This window comes from Homalodisca vitripennis, chromosome X (genome assembly GCF_021130785.1).
Source record: "Homalodisca vitripennis isolate AUS2020 chromosome X, UT_GWSS_2.1, whole genome shotgun sequence".
In the NCBI taxonomy this organism is placed as follows: Eukaryota; Metazoa; Arthropoda; class Insecta; order Hemiptera; family Cicadellidae; genus Homalodisca; species Homalodisca vitripennis.
The window spans coordinates 57065554-57089972 of NC_060215.1; the positions used below are offsets into that span (position 1 = coordinate 57065554).

The following is a 24419-nucleotide window of genomic DNA, read 5'->3' on the forward strand; positions in this document are numbered from 1 at the left end:
CGGATGACATAGATTGTTTAAATAAGGGCAGATGTGTTCAGATTGTTATTTATGCAGAAAGGATTGTTCACATAACTTATGTGAATAGTATTTAGTTATTTTTTAGAATTTATTAAACTGTCGTAATATTCATGTTAACAAGTGCTTGAATTAAAATTAAATTTGTAAATCAATATCTTATTTAGAACTTAAAATGAATATTGTGGGTTGTTTAATAAATAAGAAATATTTGATTAAACTTACAAATATTAAAACAATAACAATTGGGATGCTAAGAAATTAATAGAGTTTTATAGTAGTTTCCAGCCAAACACAACTTCTTACTATGAAATTATGATAAACCTTGACTCATAATTGGTTTGGATAAAAATGTGCTTCTACTATCTGTAAAATCCATAAAATTATTATTTTTTGTTCAACTTGTTTTTTGTTTGTTTGTTGTAGACTTATATTGATCTCATCAAAATGATAAACCAGACAAATTTCTTGGCATTAGCCATGACTTTATCTGTGGTCACAATACTCACAGTCTTTGTGCAATGTATCAAGGTGAGTTTTTGTTAATTTCTAGCCTAATATAATCACCTGCTAGCTTGCATAACAGTTTAAATTAAGTATAAACTAAATATGAACATACACATGATGTAGCTATGTAAGGAAGGATTGATTGAATGTGGATGTTGAATTTAGCTCCAGTTCACCTTCCTCTTAGTGCAGCGTTTGGAATCTGACGCTATCTCAGATTTGACTTGTGGAATCTGGACTTATGTTCGTCTGAAGAGATCTAAAAAAAGTTAGTGACACAGAAGCTCAAAACATATTTTATATTTTTGTACTGTAGGTGTCTCTGATGTCAATATGATGTAAATAGTTCGTTTTGAGCTTCTTTGTTGCTAACTTTTTTTGGATTTCTACAGACAAACATGATTCCAGGAGTCAAGTCTGAGACAGCATCAGATTCCAGATGCTGCACTAAGAGGAAGGTGAACTGGAGCTAAACTCAACAACAATATGAACAATGTTTGTAAAAACATAATTACTTTTAATCACAACATTTTTTAACACATTCACTGCTGAAAAAATTTTTTAAACTTACCCTAGGTGCTAAATTTTTTTTGTGGATTAACTTACCGTATGACATGGTTATACAGAAAATTACACTGGGAGTCATCAGATGTTATCTGGTCACTGCCAAGATGGCCGCCAAATTGTTGGATCCGATAGGTCCCAGCAGCACCCCGCGAACGGTCAGCGACCTAAAGTTTTTTATTCGGCGCACAAAACAGCACTATATTCAATTTGTTGCAAATTAATCACATATAAAAACATTTTCAACGAATGAAATTAAATTAAAATGTTCAAAAATTATAAAAACTGTTGTGGATCCGAAGGGTCCCAGCAGCACCCTGTGAACGGTCAGCGACCTAAAGTTTTTTATTTGGCGCACAAAACCGCACTATGATTAATTCTTTGCAAGTTTATGTCATGTACAAACACTTTCGAGGAATTGAATTAAATAGAAATGTTCAAAAAATTAAAAAAACTGTTGTGGAATCAATGGGTTCCGGCAGCATTCCATGAATGTTCAGCACTAGGAATGAACACTTATGACATAAATACAAGTTATTATTAGCAGTAAAATTAATAAAACCATTTTGCTTAGCACAGAGAATATTTACAAATATTTACAAGTTTTTTTTAAGTTTAGGTGTGCTACTTGTCGAAACAGGCCAACGCACACAAACCTGGTTCTTCATTACATTCTGCACAATAATAAACTGTGCGTGTCTCGCGACCTTCTTTCTTACACTGTCTGCATCGCTTGAAATGCGCGGTTGGTTGGGCTGCCTGGCGATTCTTGAGATGACATGCCTGTTTGGATTTCGCTGGACAGGCTGCATTTCCAAACGTTCTTTTGGAGGCAACAGTGCATGAATTACCTCGAGTCTAAAATCATACAGAGGCATTTTAGAGTTAGAGTTAGACTTTTTGAAAAGTCGAAATGAGTTTATTATACTCATCTGCAGGATGTGCATAAATACCTTCTTGTACCATCGGAGTGATTTGTGTTCACACGGATAATACGACATCATCTGGTCGTGTCGGTCCACCCCAGACATTTCGGCATTGTAATGAATGATGGCCAGGGGTTTGTTCCTTGGAATGCCTTTTCTGTTGTGGGATATCCCCATGGTGTTTTCAAACTCAGTTGAAATATAAAGAACACTTCTTTTGTCTCTCCATTTTGCCACTGCTATGCCCTCTGCATATCTTGCCACAGTCTCTCCTTTTTTAAGAACAGCTGCTGTGACATCTCTGGGTAAAAATTTACGGTCAGCCCTAAGCGTACCTGTGCAATAGGTTGACTCTCTCAATAACTCTGCAGCAAGTGGAACACTATTATAATAGTTGTCCATGTAAAGCGCATGACCAACACCCAATCGCTGACTCATGAGGTGCATAACAACTTTTCTGGAGTGGCCGACACCACCTAGCTCACCTCCTTTTCCAGAGTAGATAGCAAATTTTAGGCAAAGACCTTCTGGCTCACACAACGAGTACAACTTGACTCCATATTTGTGCCTTTTATTTTTGATATATTGGCGGAAAAGTAGACGTCCCCGCCACAACATGATATCTCGTCTAGGGAAAGTTGTTTGCCAGGATAATAGATTGAACTCATCGTATTGTTAAAATTGCTAATCAATAGGTTCACCTTATCTAGCCTATTCTTATCTCGTTCATCAACATTTTGTTGTGTATTTTTTGAGAAGTGTAGGCACCTCAAAATCAAAAGCCACCTGTCACGGCTCATTTGTTCTCTGACAAACACAAAATTGAAAAACCGGTTTTTACTCCAATAATCATTGAACCTGTTGGTCCGAACTGTCCCCATATGCAACAAAATGCCTATGAATGTTCTCAACTCTGTGACTGTTAAATCAGTCCATTTGTTAATACGTGACTTGGCAGTTAAAGATGGAAGTCCAAACACATCCCAAGCATATGCATTGGTGTAACGGCAAATATTTTCCAATAAGACCACATCAAACATTACAGAAAACCAATCATATGGACCATTGTTCCCTGGGACTGGTATTAGCATTTTATTTTCTTTGGTAAAGGGCAATTCTCTCATACCTATTGTAGTGTTACTCCAGTCATAATTATAATTATAAACTACATTCTCACCATCACTATCAAGTTCCTCCCTGTCATCTGGTAGGGGATACTGATGCGCTTGCGCAGCGTCAAGTTCACTGTCGCTCGAGTCATGTGTCGAGTCTGTGTCAGAGTCACTGTCAGTCACAGGCACTGGATTTAAACATGAAGGTCCTGGCAATTCCGCCATTATTCACACAATAAACACTAAAAAAACAATAATAACAACACTACATTACACTACAAATACTCAAACACAGGTACACGGTACGGTAATGGCGATCAATCTCCACCAAGCCAACAAAAGCTAACCAAGAACGTTCACAACACGCTGCAAAATAACAATCGGCCACACCGCTGTGCTGTCGATCTCAGAGTGGCATAGCAACGGAATAAACCGAGCGGAACCGAAAGGTCCCGAACGCACCATGTGTACGGCCGGCGCGGAACCTAAAGGTTCCGCCCGCAGTAAACATGTTAAACACAATTTATTTAATTTATTACTAAAATAATGTTTCAGAGCAAAATTCTAGTTTGATAACAGTACTAAAGTAGTTATTTTCTAGTTAATAGCTGTTCTTAGCACATTTCTAGCTAGCACATTAACCCTAGAACTGGCGGTCATTTCATCCTGTAGTGTCGGGCTGTTTTGGAGCTTCGCGCAAGGTTTTTTTAAAAAAATTATTTAAAATATAAAATAAAAGCAATATAAATAAGAGTATATATTTTTGTGTTCAGAATTAAACGTAGAATTGCACTATATTGTAAAATTAACCATCAAAAATTTTCTAATAAACACTTTTTTTAATCAAATATAAAATTTACGAAAAATATTTCTTAAATTTGGGGGGGACCATACCTAGCAAATGAAGTTATAGTGAGAAATATTTATAAGTGAGATAGCCATTCTGTGTCAAATTTTATCTAGTTTCAGAAAAACATAAACATTATACACATTTATGAAAGCATCATAAAGCTATAGAACAAAAAGCAGCGATGCGTATAAATTCTGAAAATCGGGTGTACACGTAAGACTTTAGTAAAACAAGTTTTTCAAATACATTTATCTATGAATACATGTTATTTTGCATATTTTATTACTTAGAATAAAATAGAATATACAGTAGTAATGAAATAATTACCATAAATTATTTTTTGAAAAGTAAAAAAAGTTAAATTTTGCCATTATTCAAAAATTTTGCGAAAAATTTTCATTCAGCAAAATATAAAATAGTTTCTAAAGCTTGTACTATATCAAAATTTATGGTTTATAAGTAATAGGAAATATTATGTAGTTAGAAAACTATAAATATAACTAAAGATATTAAAAAAAATAGAGAATAACCCAAACAGTTATTATATATAACCAAAGAAATTACAGGAAATATATATTTTATTGTGAAAACTATCTATTTACCAAAAATAAATAGTTACTTCAGAGCTAAAAGAGTGCTATAAATAACGTTTAGTAAGTGAAAACAATAACAAACTATGTGAAATGAATTTTAGCCAAGTCATTTTGCCATAGCCTACACAAAGCCGGTAATTTCTCATACATATTTCAGTAAATAGAAATTGATTTATTCTAAAATATATATGTTTACACTACTACGACATCAAACAACACACTACACATTAAATACGACACTAAAACACGCGTAAAACTATTAAAACTTACAAATATCCACAGCTCGGCACGAAAGTGATACAGAACGGCAGCGGCAATATGGCGGTCACAACAAACGGCGTCTCGTTTTCTTTTACTTTCAAAATAACAAGCTTGCTACGTCATAACCATAATACAAAGAGGAATAAAACTCATCTGTTCCTTAGCATTTTTCTTCCCGAATCCAATGGTGCATGAATTATATCGATACGTTACCGGAGTATATTATAAAAAGTAATTATAGGAGGGAATGTTTGATCGACAAAATTTTGACGGTTAACACCACAAAAGCGGTATTAACCGACATAATTATGTCGATTAACAGTTCTAGGGTTAATTAATTTTTATCAATGCTGTATACCTTCATGGGATGACTCAGTTGAAAATCTAAAAATGCGTTTACTTTTACTCACAAATTGGCCACAAATTAGCCTTAAATTATTTTCAACACAATTACAATGTTTTAGTTATGTATGTTAAGTAAAAAAGGCTATTGACATATCGTATCTGAGCATCTGGTAATATAGGAGTATTTATTTAGGTAAAATAAAAACTTTATTTTTACATACATTTTCAAAATGCTTAGTTAAAATAACAAATAAAAATATCTTTTCACCTGTTTAATGTATTTTTGAAATGTTATCGCTTGTATTACAAATAATATTCAATTAAATTGTATTTATTTTCAGTTTAAAATGTTTTATTCAGTGATGTAGTGTATTTTTTCAGCTAACTAACCCAATTCTAATTGTAGAACAACTAGCCTGATCTAAATATGTAATTTTTTATAGGTAAATAATTTTTTTCCAGTAGTTGTAAACATTTCAAAATATTATTTATAGTTTACTAAGTCTGCCTTATAAATTAATGGTGAATATTTTCTTAGACTAATCTCACACAATACAAATATCATATAATACAATAATTGCAACAAAGCAAGACATTTGACATGTATTCACCAATCCTATTTTTACTCACTCAAATCACAGATCATACTATAACACTATCTTGGATAAAAAGCATTCAAACATTATATGAGAGGTTCTGTAAAGCAAATGATCAGTCTATCATTTTTATACTATTAAAAACTCAACTACCTATGACACGGAAGAATATCAAAATATGTTTTACTATGTCTCCATTTAGATTGCTTTCTATTATATGTTATATAACTATATTTATGGTACTGTGGCCTTATTTAATATGTGTGCTATAAATTATATAAAAATGTTAAAAATTAAGTGTGTTTACCACCATTGTAAGAGGTGGATTTTGGAACAATCTCATAACATTATGTGATAAGTGCTAAATAATGTGTTGTATTATACTAGTACAAAATGTTAAACTATGAATATAATAAATAGTAAAACTAGATGTCATATGTAAGTTAAAAGGATTTAGTATGGAAATGTAGGATTATGTAATGGTTGTCTTCTGGTTTTTAACACATTCATACATGATAATTGATTTTTGGAATCAAGTAGAAAATACTGAAAATATCTTAACACTCTAAAATGTATAATTGAAGATCAAAACTAGAGTATTTCTTGGTTGGAATGTGAGTATGGAAAGTAAGTATTGTTTCACTGTAACACCATTGCAGTGCTATTGTCAGCACTGTGTGCATGTTCACTTGTTTCTTTGGTTCATCATCTCCAGAATGACACTGTAATAGTTGATTAGTCTTGTGTTTTATGTTTGGCAAATTCATGTTTAAAACAATTGATCCACCGATTGGGAGATGGGCCGGCAGTTTAAAGAAGGAAACTTTTATTTCAAAACATTAATTAATTTTTGAACACATCCTGTATTAACCTAAGTTGTTATATTTTTCGAATTTATTAAAATACCGCATTTTTATTGTGTGCTGATTTTTATTAACCTTTCTTAAGCCTCTTAAACACAGAGAAAGATACACAGAAATTACAAGGCTAATCATTTTTTTATTGAAAAATCCTAAATTATTTATGAAGTTATGCAAAGATTTGAGAGCAGTTTGTTTTCCAGCCAAGATTGTCGAAGAAGTCTAAATTTCCAGTGCCAATGGAACTGATCATAGTTGTCCTTGGTACTCTTATCTCCCGGCACTTCCAGTTGCCAGAGAAGTTCAACATCTCTGTAGTTGGAGACATTCCCACTGGGTCAGTAGTTAATAACAGTTCTTTAACCCATTAGATACTTAGATACATTAGATACCAAATGGTTTATTTGATTTTTTTGTTCTGATTTAAAAGTTGTGAAAGATTTAATTTTAATTTTGTTAAATGCATTTAAATCCATGACAATGACTATACACATTATCTGGTTGTGATGGAATTGGAATATAAGTTTAATTTATAAGTGTCTCCAGACAACATTTCCCTCTGTTTGGCATGCTTTAAAATTTGTTTTAAACTTATAAGTTTTTAATTTTTATTTATAAAGTTATGGTATAGGTGTAAAAGTAAAGTGTAAAAAATGGTGTAAGCCAAATATGTAAAAAATATTTTTATTCAATACAAAACAGACCATGTTGTTGATGTCTCATGTATTGATGACAAAACCTGTATAATATCTAAATTAGGAATCCTAACAGTAATTTAGGGGGGGAAATAACTTAAGGAAACTGCTTGTTGTTAATACAACTTATAGAAGGGTTATAACAATATAAAGTATGGCTTAATTATAATAAAACCATTTCTTTGGTTACATTGTTCACAATATTTATTTCTCTTCCTCAGAATTTAAGATCAATGAAACAATGTGTAAAATTCATATAATACAGTAAATTATACTTATAGTAATTTATAATTGAAATAATTAGTTGCATTAAATTTTAATATATTTTAATAAACTCAAATCTGATTTCTTTCAGTACTAATTTGGGGCTAACAACATGATAACAGGGATTAAAACTACTAGAGTGGATGGTCTAAGTTAGGGCTGTTGTGCTTGATCTAAAATTTCTTGAAATGAGTTGCAGCATTGTTCTTGTGAAGGATTCATGAATTAATTTTAACAAATTAAGCTGTTTCCTCTGAAGTATGTTCCCTTTTTAATGTATTCATGGCAGTTTTTAACCTACTGTACACTCAAATAGCTATATGTACAATAAAGAATAAATACAATACAATTGTTATGCCACTAAAGAGGTGTCTGTACTGTATTTTTTAACAGAAACTTTACATTACTGTGTAGTTGTGGCATTTCTGAAGGTTTGGCATTTTTCTGTTACTCTATTAAATCATAAACCAATTTCAATGCCAATAGATGACTGAGTGAGCTAGGAGGGTGAAACTTTTGTAGAAGGAAGAGAGTGGATAATAGGAACGGGATTTCCCACTCTCAGCCAGTTCTGTTTTTTAATCCACTGTAGCAATGTAATTTTTTTATTTTATAGCTATCTCACGGTTACCCCATAAATGGAAAATTACCTTAAACCAATTTTTATTTGAAAACCTCAGTAATGACCTTTAGACAGATGAGAGGTGTAAAACTCTGCAAACCCACCTATATCCTATTTTTAACATACATGATATCCTGAATCAGGGCTGCAGATTCAACTGAACACTGCAATTAGCAAATCACAAATTTGATTAAACCAGTAATTGGTGATAAATTAACCATCTTCCACAAGATTGGTGTAAGATAAAACAGTTAACCTTGTTTGGCCAGAAGTTTTATTTTCTGTCAATTGTAACATTGTAAAATATATGATCGGATCCGTGTGTACCATTCGGTAATTTAAAATTGTAAATGTTGCTCTATTATTTTAGCTACTTTTTTCAAGATTAGTATTCAGGGACAACTGTTTGCTATCTGATGGACAATTTTTGTTCCTTTAGATTTTCTGAGAAGATTATTACCTAAATATAATTTTAAAAGGTACATAGATAATAAAAGGTAAATTTTTTTCCAGATTGCCCAAACCAGAAGTGCCTCCATTGGTTCTAGTACCTAACGTATTAGTAGATGGTTTGGTGATCGCAATCGTAGCTTTCTCAATCAACATCTCCATGGCATCTATTTTTGCACGCAAGGATAATTATAAAGTAGATGCAAATCAAGAACTACTGGCATCTGTAAGTTAAAAAAAAATAAACTTAGATTTTACTCTGGTTTTATTATTTTAATTTAAATATGTATAAATATTTATGTTCATATATGTGAGGTTGGAGCATATTGCAGGAGAGTGATTATGAGGAAAGAGGTCATTGACATAATTGTGAATTCAGTGACTGATTTGGACTCCTCCATTCGTCGTGTTGTGCCATGTCAGGACAGAATAAACACGCCAAGCTGGCCTGATATAAGACCTGGCAGAATAGACCTGAAAATGCCCGTGGCCCGAGAGAAATTGGGTCACGAAGTAATCAACCTCACCGTGCTGCCATTCCACCCATGGTCGAATGAGTCTGAAGGTCCAACATCCTCTTGACTAGGGCTCCATGGCACTGGACTCGTGAGAACCGGTTTTGGTGAACATGTTTCTCCAAGACGTGGGTCCAGACCTCAGCTCCGTATATAGAGAGACAGATTGAACTGACATTAATAAGCGGCATATGCAAGGAAGTGGTCCTCCAACGTTGGGCAAAAGCCTGCCCAGGGCTGCAACAGCCTTGGCGGCTTTATCTGCGGTGCGCTGTACCTGCCCGCTGAAGGAAAACTTGCCGTCAATCATCACCCCGAGGTACTTGGTCTCCAGTTGGATGTTGTCCATTTACAGGGGGAACAAGGTGGAAATTCTCCTCTTTGTAAGGAGCACTATTTCTGTCTTGCTGATCATCATAGGCAGATCACTCGTTGACTGGCTATAACCAGAACAAGTTTGAGTGTCGCCTGCTCAATGTTTCTTTCTGCGATCAACGCAACAACATCATCGGCATAGCCAATAAGGAGGCTCCTGTCTGGCATCTCGAATCTCAGCAAGATGTCATAAGACACATTCCAGAGAACAGGCCCAAGAATCAAACTCTGTTCAGCTCTGAAAATGATGGAGAATCGCTGCTGAACTTCGGTGGTATCATACAGCAGGATGTGTTCAGTCAAGTACGACTCAATGATTCTCAGGAGATAAATCGGAACGTGAAATGTGTGCTCTAGCGCCCACAGCATGTCGCTCCACCTGGCAGAATTAAAAACATTTTTCACATTGAACAATGTTTCACATTGTGATGAGGAGGACCACGCGACCAGTGGTTGTGATCCTCCGCCCTCCGTATTGCCAGCACTACAGTACCTACTGGATGGCGTCGATGGTAGAGTGGCTGGATCAGAAACTATGCTGCTGTGGTGATAAATCGCTCAGTCTGATACGAATGAGCTTCTCCATCACCTTTCCCGCTGTTTCGAACATACACAAGGGGCAAAATGAAAAAGGAGACTCCAGTGCAGCTTTAGCCTTGGGGATCAAGACTAGGTGGGCCACCTTCTATATAGAGTTAAGGACACTATCTGCTAAACACGCATTGAAAAGGTCCAAGAGAAGTTGTGGATTTACCTCCGTGACGAGTTTAAGGATGTCAGAGGGTAAGCTATCAAAGCCAGGCACTCTTCTGTTACGGAGAGATCAGACAGCGGCGATAAGTTCATCTTTCCGAAAAGCTGGGAAGGTACCAATATTTCCGAACTCCTGAACTGGTCGCACTGGGTGAGACGGATGTCTTACCCATTTGAAGCATGTAAATCAATAACAATCTCATGTTCTTTTCTTAATAAACTCAACATTACAGGTTTGAACTGACACTCCACCTGAAACACCCATCTATCTAATCGAGTGTGTGCTATGTTGTTACACTTGTGGATATCTACTTGGAGAATAACCTTTGGTAAAACACAAACTCGTACTTTTGGGACAGTGATATACATTTTAGACAAAAATCTCTGATGTTTGAACTTGGCTCCTGAACATTAGAAAGCCCGCAGTCATGTGAAAGTATCCATCAAGTCACTCAATTTCAAGGTGGATGTGAATGAATTAGAGTATGTGAAGAAAGATAGTTGCATCATAATACGTTTCACTTTCAAATACTATTTGAATAGTATTGTATTTAAAATTTTGGGTTTTTGTTACACTGAAAAACCCTGTGATTCAGACGTGTACTGCAATGCTGACAAAAAGGTAGTCGCTTACTCCAATTTACTGAACTTGACAGAATTGGATGCCATATAAATACATTGCAGTCTAATGAAAAATAGTTTTTGCAATCACAATATGCATGCATACAAACATGATCACTATGTACTAACACATTCTCTCCCAACACACTGTGGGGCTATAACATTTCTAAGACGTGTAAGAGATACTGCATACTGTTAGACACAGAACATATTTGAGTGGAGTCCATGGCGGTTATTGATCTCTTCTATCTTCTTCCTTACTCTTGCTCTGTCACCAGTACTCCCCATTACCTGGTTAATTAAAACTATTTGAATTAAATAACCTTTTTAAATCAATCCCTCAATGCACTTCATAATCTCATATAAATTTTGAACAGGTCTCACAAGTGTATTCAAATTTTATAAATACAATATAGAACCTGATATATTAAAACATAACACAACTCAAAGATATTAAAATAATAGATGATGTCAAAATCGATTTTAAAACGAGATAGATCAAACTAAAAGAACTAGTAATACACGTAACCAACACAAAATTCCTCTTCCTTTTTACTCACTGTCTATCTTTCTCTCTAGCCAGCCTTCTAATTGGGGTTGCACAAGCTTTTCAATAACTATGCCTCACCAATCTTATGTTAGTATTGGGAACGCATTGGCTTCTTTAGCAACATATCATGGCAAACTTTTGCAAAAACAGCTTTATCTTTACCCCTATATAAACAATTTTTTTTATATGAGCTAACCAAAATTATTTTGGTACTGTGAGTCATGATTGTAGATAGTTTAAGTCAGTAATTATCTAACTCCTTACAATAATATTCTCTAGTAGAAAAGGAAATCCCATTTTTATCATTAAAAAAGGGGAGTGTGAAGCGAGCGATTGAAAATTAGTTTCATGTACCACATCGAGCACTGCTTATAACATTTTGTTGATATTGATTACTCACTGTTAAAGGGATTTGGCAATGTTGTTGGGTCACTGTTCTCCTGCCTGCCATTTGCTGCTTCTCTGTCACGTAGTTTGATCCAGCATGGTGTGGGTGGCAAGACACAGGTGGCTAATATCGTTTCCTGCTCCATCTTGGTCCTTGTGTTGCTCTTCATTGGACCTTTCTTTGAACCTCTTCCCCATGTAAGTTTCTCCTAAAAATAACAGACAATTAATTAAAATGGTTTAGTTTGCTTGAGTTTTAAATTTCAGCAGTATGTCCATCAAAATGTCTGAATTGATATTGTAAATTATCTATAATAAATAAAGCAAACTCTGTTGACCTAATTAAAATGAAGCAAGCCTTGTGCTGTATGATTATATACTAAAAGAAGTAAGATGCTATACGTCACCTCTAGCATGTTCATCTAACATTAGTGCCTTGAGTTTAACTAGCATAGAAACAGTAGCATGCTTTATATGGACATTTGTACGTGTTCATAATCTAAAGAAGTTAGTTGATGTAATGTTTTCTATATCTTGCTTACTTTTTATCTGAATGCTCTAATAGTATAACTTGGTATCTGTAACAAATAAAATTTTACCATTGTAGATTTTTGAGTTTGGAATGAAGGAAGTGGCTTAATATTTAAAGTGTTAGCTTGAGCAACCGATTTAAAATAAAATGATTGTTTAAGTAAATGAACTATTGCAAAATTAATTGTGAGATATATTTTTGATAAAAGAATCTGTTTTGCAGTGTGTTCTGGCAGGTATAATAATAACTGCGTTGAAGGGAATGTTGATGCAAGTGAAGGATCTGCCAGTAGCTTGGAGACACTATCGAAGGGATGGTGTGATATGGATAGTTACATTTGTGTCCGTCATACTAATAGATATTGATGTCGGCCTGGGAGTGGGAATCATTGTCTCTCTAGCCTCTATCATCCTCATGGGCCAGAATCCCCAGATTCATGTCCTAGGTAATCTGCCTAATACAGATATCTACTTGGAAATAGACAGATACCATACGGTAAGTTTTATGCCTTATTTTTAATGTTTATAAATATATTTAGTCATAAAGATTAAAATGATTAACTCTTCTACTGGCCAGGGACTCATTTTAAGTTGTAATGTCATCTCCACTTCTATGACGTATTTAACCATCAGACAAGGATTTAACTCAGACAAAAATATCTACATGTTCCCAATATACTAAACTATCCCAAATAGGTATTGAAATATCCCATAAACCTAATCACTTGACTTTAGCAACTTATAACCTAGTCGAATAGTTAGCGCCTGCCGCAAAATTGCGAGAAGGCTAAAAAACTACCTGTATTTCCAAGCATCATACTAAAGGGTATTTTGGTTTTGCAAGAATGAAACTTACACACTAAAAAGAGCAGCTCTTTCTAAACATGTTGTTTTTTTTCTAAATCTATGGTTTCTTTAGGGGTATAAAAATTGGTAACCTAGCAACTGCATGCGTGTTTCTCTATAATGGCAAGTGACACAAATCTAGTTTTTATTGTTTATACGGTTTAGATACATTTTTAAGGTGAAAATATTATATTTAGAAACTAGAAGAATTGAAGTTTTGATTTAGCAGTATGTGAGTTTTGTTTTCTGCCATTGGCTTGGATGCTAGATGAAGAAGAGTCATTATCAGCTGTTGCCCTGACTGAAAGTGCAGATTCAAAAGATATGCAGCATGTTAAATAATGACTGTATTTGTGTAAAAAAAATTACTTCCTGATTTATATTTTTGTTTGTGCGTTTTATTTATTGTGACTATATTTTATACTAAAATGTCACAATTATTATATTTGGAAATCGTAGGTACTGTACTTTTTTTTTGTTATATGTAAAACAATATTACTTCAAATTTTTCCTTTATTCCAGTAAGAATAAACATATGAAAAATGTTTTTATATCAATACAAAGCTTATATTCTAAACTATTCATAAAAAAATTATTCAATTTAATTATTGAAAATATTGTTATTATTTCTTTTAAATAAACTTATCAATTCAGACTAAAAACTGTCATTATACCTAATGTGGAAATAATCCTTAAAGTGTCTGCAATATCTAAATTTGTAAGTACATGTACCACGGTGTAAAGACATTCAAAAAGAAATATGAGAACAACTTAATAAAAAATATATAGATTTAAATATCACGGAAAGTGATAATTTTATCAATGTAAACAATCCTGTTGATACATTATTGCAAATATTTTCCACGTGTAAAGTGCAATTTAATTTGTTTTCTACAGTAGTCAAAGACAGTCAAATTCATTAACCCTTAAAGCATATTCATTAAAATATATATTTGTTTTTATAATAAAATAATAAAAACAAATAAAATTTAATGATGAAAATATTGTACTTAAGATACACCTTTTAAAAGTTTTTTACGCTTATACCTATAATGTTTTTTTATTTTAAACTGTAGTTATTTTAAAGTGAAATATCAACTGGCAGTTATACAATTAATCAAAGTAATTAATTAAGTTAATTACTAATAATCATGTTTAATTTTCATGTGTTCTTTGTTTTAGTTTTCAGGAAAAAATGTGTCAACTTTGCAAATATATTAAGATAATCATTTGACTATAAAAGCTTGGTTTTCATTTTTAGATTCTCGCAAATAATTTGATCTAATAAAAATTGTTTGAATATTTAATTTATTTTAAGCTTTATAGCCTAAGAAATTTACTTTACTAACCTGGCTTTATCACGTTGTTAAAATAAGTGTTATCTTATAAAGTGCTGAATTTAGTTAATTATTCTAAACATAACAGTATTATTTATGTTAATAGCTTCTACCCACCTTATCCAGTGTGCTCAAAGATAGTTTTAGTTGTGATTAAGTGGTATCTTATGTTTTATTTTAAGCAACTAAATTTGTTGTTTTTTAGGCATTACAAGTTCCGAAGGTTCTAGTTATTAAGATTTCTGGAGGAATGCATTTCGCAAATAACAGTTTTGTCAAATCAAAAATTGACAAGCTGTTGAGGAAGGAACTGGAAGATGTAAAAAAACCTAAGGTAAGCTGAGAATTTAAACAAATTTATCAATTTTATCTCTTGAAAAACTCAAATTATGTATCACTATATCAAATCATAGAAGCTTTGTACTGGTAAATGTTTATAAAGCTGTGTGTGTATTTTGTGAAGTGTTTTTGAAATTTTGCTATTTACCTTGCCATTGATTTTGATCTGCAGTCAACCTCTGATTATGGGTAATGATGCCTCATGGATGACCTGAATTTAAGATTGGACCAAAGTCATGTGATAGCTTTAACAAATTATAACATACTCAGCTGCTATAAATCAGTTATTCGGTAAAATAATAACAGATTTATACTATTTTTGAGCAATCTACATTTAATTATACGCATTGAATTATATAATTAGAAATAAATAATAAATTAATTATTTACCATGCAAAAGAGATTTTGGTGTAAAAATTATCACTATTAATTAATCTATTATTAAATGAGATACTAAGCCAGAGAAAACACAATCCCATGTCTATGTATTAACTCTAGGGGTGAATTGTCAACTTTCTTTAGTAACACAGTGTTTTATGCCAACTGTTAATTTATTTTTCTAAAGCATATTTTCAACCTCAACCAATGGCCAAAAGGTAACATATTAAAGTGGAACTATAATTACAGTTACTATATATATATATATATATATATATATATATATATTATATATATATATATATATATAAAACTATGGATAATTCAAACATTTTCAATGTAAAGTTTTGGTTAGTTCAAACTTTCTCATAATCTTTTGACATCCCTATACAATAGCAATGAAGTTTACATAATTCAAAATCTTGGATAATTTTTGTTTTCAACCATGTGAGCTTTTAATTATTCCACTGTTTTTATAATTGTTTTCACAAAAGTACATAGAAAAATATTGTATTCAGAAAGTTAGAAAAGTTAATATTATTAGTTTATGACACCAAAAACTATGTAAAAAATAAAATAAAATGATATCTTATTCACGGATTGTATTTTGTATTTGATATTAACATATACAAAAGTTCATTATATTAAATTGTATTAAGCTTTTAGTGGTAATTTCAGAAATATGCAGTTTGTATGTCTTTGAAAATAAATATTTACAATTTTCATGTATATTTATTTAGAAAAATGTATACACATATTATTTTTCTTTTCTAAGGACATAAGCAAAAACCGTTATTTACATGTTCATATATAATGTATTCAAGGCTCTAAAACTACCTCTGTACATGATTTTAATTATAAATCAACTAAATATTAAAAAAAAACATTGATGCAATATACTTGAATTTACATGTACAATATATATTCTACAATATATAAGTGTAGAAAACAGTTCTACTCTAAGTCAGAATCTGTAAACTGTTATTTAGCTATTGATCACTAACTAGATGAAAGAAACTCTGAAGTATACACATAGAATAACACAAAAAAGTAAACAGATGTTGTGAAATAACAAGATGTCAGTCACAGCTGTACAGGCGGGCCAGCTGTCTATTATATAACTATCTCCTTATACATGTGTAGACAACTAAAAATAATATAAAACTACCTCCCACCTCTAAGAATTAATTAAACTTGTTTAACTTTTATTAGTAACAAATGGATGTTATATAACGTTATGTCACAGGTTTAGTGACCATTTCCTCTTCAGGTGTAATACATAAAATATAAGTTTAAGCATGCATTGAAATAAAACATTTCCAAAACCATGGCACCTGATGTGGAAAAAGACAGATAATTTATTTCATAAGCAATCAATTCTCTACAAAACATGGCCAAATAGTTTTTACTGGCCTTGCCTGCGGAAAAAATATTACTTCCACCTACTTTTCTGTCATAAATTCTTTCCAGATAAATTTAACAAAATTAATTTTAAAATGATAAGCAATCAACAAATTATCAATAGAAGGATTTCCATAATTGAAATTGAAAATATTCATTGTCATTCAGTGCAGGTTTTATGATCTCTGTGACCTGGATCATATATTTCTACTCCTGTCTCATTAAGAAATTTAAATTATATGAAAAATGATTCTCAAGGCTATCTCATTCAGGAGGTGAAGACTTTTTTTAGAATATTGTTGAAATTTAATTTATATTTAGTAGAATTTAAAAGCTAACAGACTTATAATAATCTCTTAGAAAAATATATTGCAAATAACTTTGTAGTATAATTTAGTTATTGCTTTCCTTACTCAGGAAAAGCTAGAGAAGGGAGCTTGAGCCTACAGCTTCAGTCCATTTCTATTAAATTCGTAAACAGGCTTAGCTAATATATCATTATAAACATACTCTAATAATAATTAGTCCTTGATAAAGAAACCATAAATAATATCTTGTGAGAAACTGACTCACATTTCTTAAACTTTGAAATATTTTTTTCCAAACAATACTCAATCACTCAAACTTTTGTGTGATAGGTATTTTCTCTGGTTTTATGTATGTTCTAGTACTTCACAAAGAGGAGAGCAGATAACAGTTCTTGAAACATTTTTATTTTATATTATATTCAACAATGGAAATTGTTCGTAATTCTTTTGTCCCTTAAAACTTTCCATTGTCAGTAGTACACTTTAAACAAAGAATTGCTTAAAATTAAAAATGGACTTATTATACACTTTGTTGCCCCATTTTAAAATTTATGTTTCAGATAAAAAATGTAGTGATAGACATGTCTGCTGTGATATTCATCGACCCGTCGTCTTCTCAAGTACTACTCAATCTAGCAAATGATCTTGAAAAACTGCAAATTTCTCTCTGCCTTGCCAAGTGTTCGGGTAAGTCCAGTTCATACTTCTTTTTGCACTAAAATGTGTGAAATCTGTTTGGGAGATACAAAAACTGGAATTGAAGGACAGTTTAAAGAACATACAGTGATTTCAAATGAGATAATTTCATTTTCAAACAATCAGTATTATATTTATTATAAAAATAAAAATAAGTTTGATCATTTCACTAATAATAAAATAAGTAAACCTGAATGAAAAATATTGCTTAACCAGTAACCAACAACATTGTGACTAGTCTCATCACAAAAATCCAATGGTGACACCTACTTTTCATTTCTTGGAATAATAAACTCTTCTGAAATTGTGATATTATCCATTTTTTTTTTTACTTAATATGCTAAGTATTTCCGCACTAGTTTAATATTTTGTCATATTAAGCCAGTTTTTATGAATGAGGTGTCAAATAAAATGTTACCTTCTGATTTATCTGAAATTATTTATTTTCTGTAGAAACAGTTATTTCAGGTTGAATTTATTATTTAAAAAAATAATGATTCTTCTTATGGGGATCTTTAGTGGCAACCAAAACCAACAAAGTGTAAATCAGTTGTATATTTGACCATCAGTTGTACATGATGGCAGCAGATTTTAACCTAAACAGAGGAGATGAAGCGGCTGTTATAAAACCACGCTTCATCGTGTTGTATAGTTACTGAAAAACATAATTGGATTTGTTAAGTAACTTATAAGAATATGCCAACTGCATGTATTTTCAACTGCAAAGTGCACCATCTTCGATGTTATAAAGCTGTACTGAAGCTGTCAATATACAAAATTTTGGATATCAGTTAGTTATTCATACCTAAACTGACAGCATCTAACATTTTGAAATTTTGTAAAACAATTAATTAAAAATATAAACATTCATATAAACAGTTTTTATTTGAGACCACTTTGTTTATGATAAAGCATACTATATGTGCAGCAGTTCTTAAAGTAAAATTCCATGAGTACTTGATTTATCCGATCAAAAGATTATTAATGGGGTTATTTGATTATTGTATGATCAGGTGGTATATTTGGTACTTTTCTGTGTGTGTATTAAATTGTGTATTTATATTATATCCTAAAAACACCATTCATATCTGTATTTTATAAAGATATTTATACGTATAGAAATAAAATAGGCAAATTAAAATTTTCTATGACCATAAATAGTTATGAATTGTTATGCAAAATAATAACAAAATATAAAGGTGGGCTCACAATGTTGGAATATACCCATCCTAAACAGCCTGGGACTGATGGGGTAGTAAATAAATTCTCTGACAATAAAAGTGTTAAAAAGCTTCTTTTTTCTTAAAAAATTTGCAGTTCTGTTGAATCTAAAGACTTGTAGTGGAAGAAAATGTGTATCAACATTGATTGTCAGTGTGAATTAATTAAAATATAATTGTATTTTCCAATTTTTCAAGCTGTATATGTGTAAATTTTAATGATTTCAGAATTTTAGTTCTCAATGGGTATTATATTTTATTATAGTCTTGTTCTGCATTTAGCTGATTAGAGTTATTTGGATAAGTTGTAATTTTTTTAAACATGAATATTTTTAGCCTTTTACCGTATTTTACGTTTAAGATTAGCAAGGTATAATAAATTTCATTTATTCATACCATTCTTGTTATGTACAGTTCATGTTCATGAGCAGTTGAAGAGGAGTGAATTCTTCACAAAATTTTCAGAGGACAAACTCTTCCCATCTGTAGATAATGCTGTTTTGTATACTCAAGGTTCTAGTCTTGCCCTTCAAGATAGTTCAAATGTCCCATTATGACGATTGTGTAGTATTATTGATAATGTTGTTAATTTTATTAACAGTATTGTAGCTGAATTTGTAAATGTCCACACTAAATGTTTCTATAAAATAGTATAAATTTTAAAGTGGTGAAGGTCAAGAACAAGACAAATGTCTAGTATACTTTTAGTTGTACTTAAATATTTTAAACATTAATACACCAAAGACTGATCTTTCACTCTATTCAGGAATGTTATCTTTATAGGACATAAAACCAAAGGATTTCAAGTTTAGACTATGTGATGTTACAAAAGTACAGTGTGTACTTATAATTATTATCTCTTTACTGGTAATGTTTCAAACATTAAAACAATTTCTATTGACTGTTAGGGCCATATTTTAACGGTTTGTAATTCTACTATTATTAGTGATGTATATGCACCAAAATAGTTTTAAAGAAAGAATGTCGGAATCTGCTTTAGCTTATCACTACCCAACTCAGCCAAGAGCTGCTTGTTATGAAGTCATGGGTGATGAAATCAGGAACAACATAACGTATTTAGTGCCTAAAACTTCTTGCAATGGTGAGTAAAAGTTGGTCATTCTATTGCAAGCACATATATTCCTCTCAAACTGTGCTTATCATCTAATTCTAGGACTGGAGCTCCGACTTCCTTTTACTTGGGTTTAAAGTATTAGGTTTTAAATACTGTGTTAGTGGGACAGTGTACAAATCTAACCTAGTCTTCTCAACAGAATCTTATTGACTTTTTAATAATCAAACACCACCTTAGTAAAGTTTGTTGCTGAAAACATTAAGAGTTCAAACATTTGTGACTGTCTAAAAATGAGGCTTAGCAATAATAACATGGAAGACAGCTTTAAAAGTCGATAATTAATTAAGATATACTGAAGGGTTTTAAAAGAAATGTTGTAATAGAATAAACTTGAATATAATGGTGCAAGTTCACTAGATACTGCATTCTGGCATTTTTCTCCAGTTTCAATTTAATCTAGAAGACAATTTTGTAGTAATGATTTAGTTGTTATAACAATCAATGATGAATATAGAAACCCTTCATAATCAACAGATCGTAGCAGTTGTAGTGTGCACGCTCTCGGCAGAGAGGTTTTTTAATACAAAAAACTATTTATTGTACATAATAGTCTGACTGGCTGATAGCGTAAGTAAATTATGAAAATATTTTTGCTGAAAACTTGTGAATATATTTTTAAAGATATATTTTGGTATAGAGTTAGATTTTATGTTTTGATGAAAGTAATAAAAAGGTATAAGCAACTAAATAATATATTTGTCATCTTTGACAATATTATAATCGTACTTGTACTGTTGTGTACTTAAATTTCATAAGTAATGATGAGGTTTATTGTAAAGTAATTTATTTTAAAGTCTTTAAAAATAATTTAGGATGTCTTAAGAATTTAGGACTTAGGTATATGAGAAAATTAAAATTGCTACTTAAAAATTTGTAATAATGATAATGCTTTTAAAAACCTCATTCAAAACTACAGAAGACCTGTCAAATAAAATTTGTCATGAGTCTTCGTTATTTACAGTAAATAAATGTTAGGGCTGAGTTCTTTACATTTTTTTTCATTAACTGCTCAGTAGCTTAAACAAGTGATTTCATTCTTAATATTTTTTAATTCTAAGGATAGTTCTTCAGATCCCTCTCTCTAATCTTTTTGCTAATACCCATTAGGTGTTCTAAAATTGATGTCAGGAAATTTCCCCCTTGAGAGGTACAATTCTTTAAAGTAAGGCACAAAATGGTATTTCCTTCCTTTATGAATTGGCAAATATTTGTCTAAAGGTGATTGGATTATTGACGTTTATCAAAGCGAGGTGCCTCTCGTACCTATTCATGCTATCTATTGTAACTGCTGGGAACAAATATTCAGAATATCTTTTGCCTAGAATGTCAAAGTACTTTGACCTAATCCTCTTGTAGTGTAAATTAATATGAAAGAAAATGAACTGTTTTAAAAGTTTACTTGTGTGTTTGACAAATGTTTTTCAAATGTTGTAATAAAAGATAATACGTCATTGAAAAACTAGTATTTATGAGATTTTAACTAAATATTATTCAAAATACAGTCACTAGCAAGTAAGCCTAGTGTTATTGGGTAAGTAATGTATTTCTTTATGGTGCTTATAAGTTACCACTTTGAAAAATAGTTTCAAGAAGAATCCCCAGGGTGCTACCAGAGACCTACAACCTATTTGAAACTTAAATTTTTCAAGGAATAAAAGATGAGACAAAAACACTTCTGAAATGTATTGCTGAATCATCCTAATTATAGTTATCTAAAAATCTGTTAGTAGCCTTTTAGATTCTTATTAGATGAATTTATAGAAATCCTTTCTTATTAATACATTTTAACTGTTTCCTCCTAAAGTGTATTTGGAAAATTGTGTCTTAGTTTGTAGAAATACAGCGATTGGTGGTTATTTGCTTTTATACTAAGAGTGTCCGCAAACCCATGTCACAACATTCATGTTAAAGTAGAAATAATTACATATAAACTGATCTTTGCTAGTTTAACAGACTTATAAGTTTTTCCATTTATTTAAGATGGAAACAATTGTTTTTAAAGTGTAAAGTTTCATGTTGACTCTATGAAAATATAGAGTTAAACACACAATATTTATATTACAATAAATGCATCTAGAAATCTAAGGTTTTTGCAGTGATGTAAAAAAAATCATATGTTAATATCTCTAAATGGGTATTATACAAGTATGATTAGCATGCTATTTTACTCAATTTCCATTTCAAAATTTTAATTCAATTTTTCAACTCATTTTTCCCCATGATTTATACCCATTTGACTTCCTCCTACACTATTCACTAACTTACTTTATTTTTGGAGCTTCTAGTACAGAAGAAGGTAATTCAAGTCAGGGTTTATAAGGCAGAAATTAATGGCTTTAGAGGCCTTGTATATAGTTGAAATCAATAGTATATAGTACTAAGTATGTGTACTTTGTACCAAAATATGTTATAAATGATACATATACGGTACTACATAAGAGTGCATTTTGTGGCTGCTTCATCACTAGCTAAGTGTTGAGCTATTTGGTAAACTTTGTGAAAAAAGTTTTAAGTACAAGGGCGGTTCAAATATAAATGCATAAACCTGTTGTACTAAAAAGAATGGACTGCAATGTTCTAAAGAAATGGAAGTTAGCACTCTAAATTGAATAGTAAAGAGATTTTACATGATTTCCACATTAATTATATAAAAGTTGGGTTAGGGGAAGGAGGAGACTACAAGTTTACTGTTATTCCTAGAACATAATTTCTGTCATTGCTTTAAAATTAGGCTAGCATATTGTAATGAAGTGTTGGTCACAACAGACCAGCATTTAATTGAACCTCCATCACTAGTGTTGCGTGTGCTAAGGTAGGCAGCACTTGACTCACCTCACCAACAGCTGTTTTTGGCCATTCTGCCTACTTAGCCATTTCACCTTACAAGAGTAGTACTAGACTACATCTTTTCATCTAAAAATTTCCCACCGACTAACTGTGGAAAAACAATTCTGGTCAGATTCCGTTATATGCCCCCAACACTTAAACTTTTTTCAATGAACTTAGAACGTTATAAAATGATGTAGTTGAGTAACAGAACTAACATTATGCCCCCTAATTTTTCATTTACGGATGATTATAATGAATTACAATTGGTTACTAGCTAAGAAAAAAGGGTACTTACGTATTATATCGACCACACCCCTACATTTCTCCAAACACAAAATAAACAGTACCAAACAAAAACTAAACTCTTTATTGCAAAAAAACACACAAAACTTGTTTTTATTCTTGATTACACTCCGCCACCCAAAAGGGGTTGCGCTGATGTCAACGAAAGAAAAACATCACTCGAGGTAGTACCTATCAGTAAAATATCAAATTCTAGAGGGGCTGATCAGAAATATAAATTGAATTGTAATGGAAAGGCAATTATGTACCATGCAAAAAAATTAAATAATCATGTGATGCTGCGCCGTAATCGGGATTCTCGAGAAAGATAAGATAACAGTGACAACAATACCGATCGAAATACCTGGAAATGCTTGTTGATTGATGGAATGTTAGTTCTGTTACTCAACTACATCGTTTTATAACGTTCTAAGTTCACTGAAAAAAGTTTAAGCGTTGGGGGCATATAACGGAATCTGACCACAATTCTATATAATGGTAACTTCATTGGAGATTTCTTGAAGTTAATTGGAACAATCTAAGGTCATAGCACATTCCTCAACAGACAACCTTAAATGGCTATACATTTTACTGATTTTCAGATATGGCTCACACAAAGCCTCACTTGGATATATGGTGCCGGCCAGATATGGCCTATGAGCAGTTAAGAGTAAGGAAACAATCTTTTTGGCAGAAAACGTGTTAAGTTTCTTGATTATGTTCAGAATTTTAGTTGGTATAAAACTAATGAAGATTTTCTGCAGGTTGATAACACATTTTGAAGAGCACTGATTGTCTAGATCAACTGGTTTTGTTTTTGATTAGGAATTCAATGAATTATATTACAATTTTGAAATGAGGACTGGTGTAGTTATCTTTATGCAAATTGTATTTAAACTTCCAAATATGTTGAATATTATGTTTTATCTGTATATAATTGTTCTGGCAACAATAAAGTGTGGTAATAGAGTTTTAGAAGGAAATCAATTTGCTTACGTTTTCAAATAACGTGGGATGTAATTCTTCTCTATAAAATTGTGACACCCCCATCAATCCAGTGGCAATTGAGGAAATGAAACTCCTACACCTTTCTTATAGCTCAACTCTCTTGTCATGTGATCTTCATATTATATCAAAGAAAATGTGGAATACATTTCAATGATGGTAATGTGGAGTTTTAGTGGAATTCAATCTATTACATCTTATAAGATGACATGATTGGAAAAGTACTTCTGGAAAATGCATATCTAAAA

The 24419-nt window shown here is 31.7% G+C and overlaps 1 protein-coding gene across 5 annotated transcripts in view; it reads left to right on the forward strand.

Annotated features, from left to right (window-relative positions):
• Positions 1-20932, forward strand: part of LOC124369024 (solute carrier family 26 member 6-like) — a 73687-nt gene extending 52755 nt beyond the window's left edge. For 4 of the 5 annotated variants that reach the window (XM_046826692.1, XM_046826695.1, XM_046826693.1 and 1 more), the window contains exons 7-14: positions 445-549; positions 6836-6969; positions 8727-8889; positions 11886-12062; positions 12619-12891; positions 14784-14912; positions 17565-17691; positions 19335-20932. In XM_046826692.1, the coding sequence (XP_046682648.1) occupies positions 445-549; positions 6836-6969; positions 8727-8889; positions 11886-12062; positions 12619-12891; positions 14784-14912; positions 17565-17691; positions 19335-19477 (1251 nt within the window). In that variant the 3' untranslated portion in view covers positions 19478-20932. The remainder of the gene's footprint in view (positions 1-444; positions 550-6835; positions 6970-8726; positions 8890-11885; positions 12063-12618; positions 12892-14783; positions 14913-17564; positions 17692-19334) is intronic. The other variant, XM_046826697.1, reaches the window with a different exon arrangement.
• The last annotated feature ends 3487 nt before the right edge of the window (positions 20933-24419 follow it).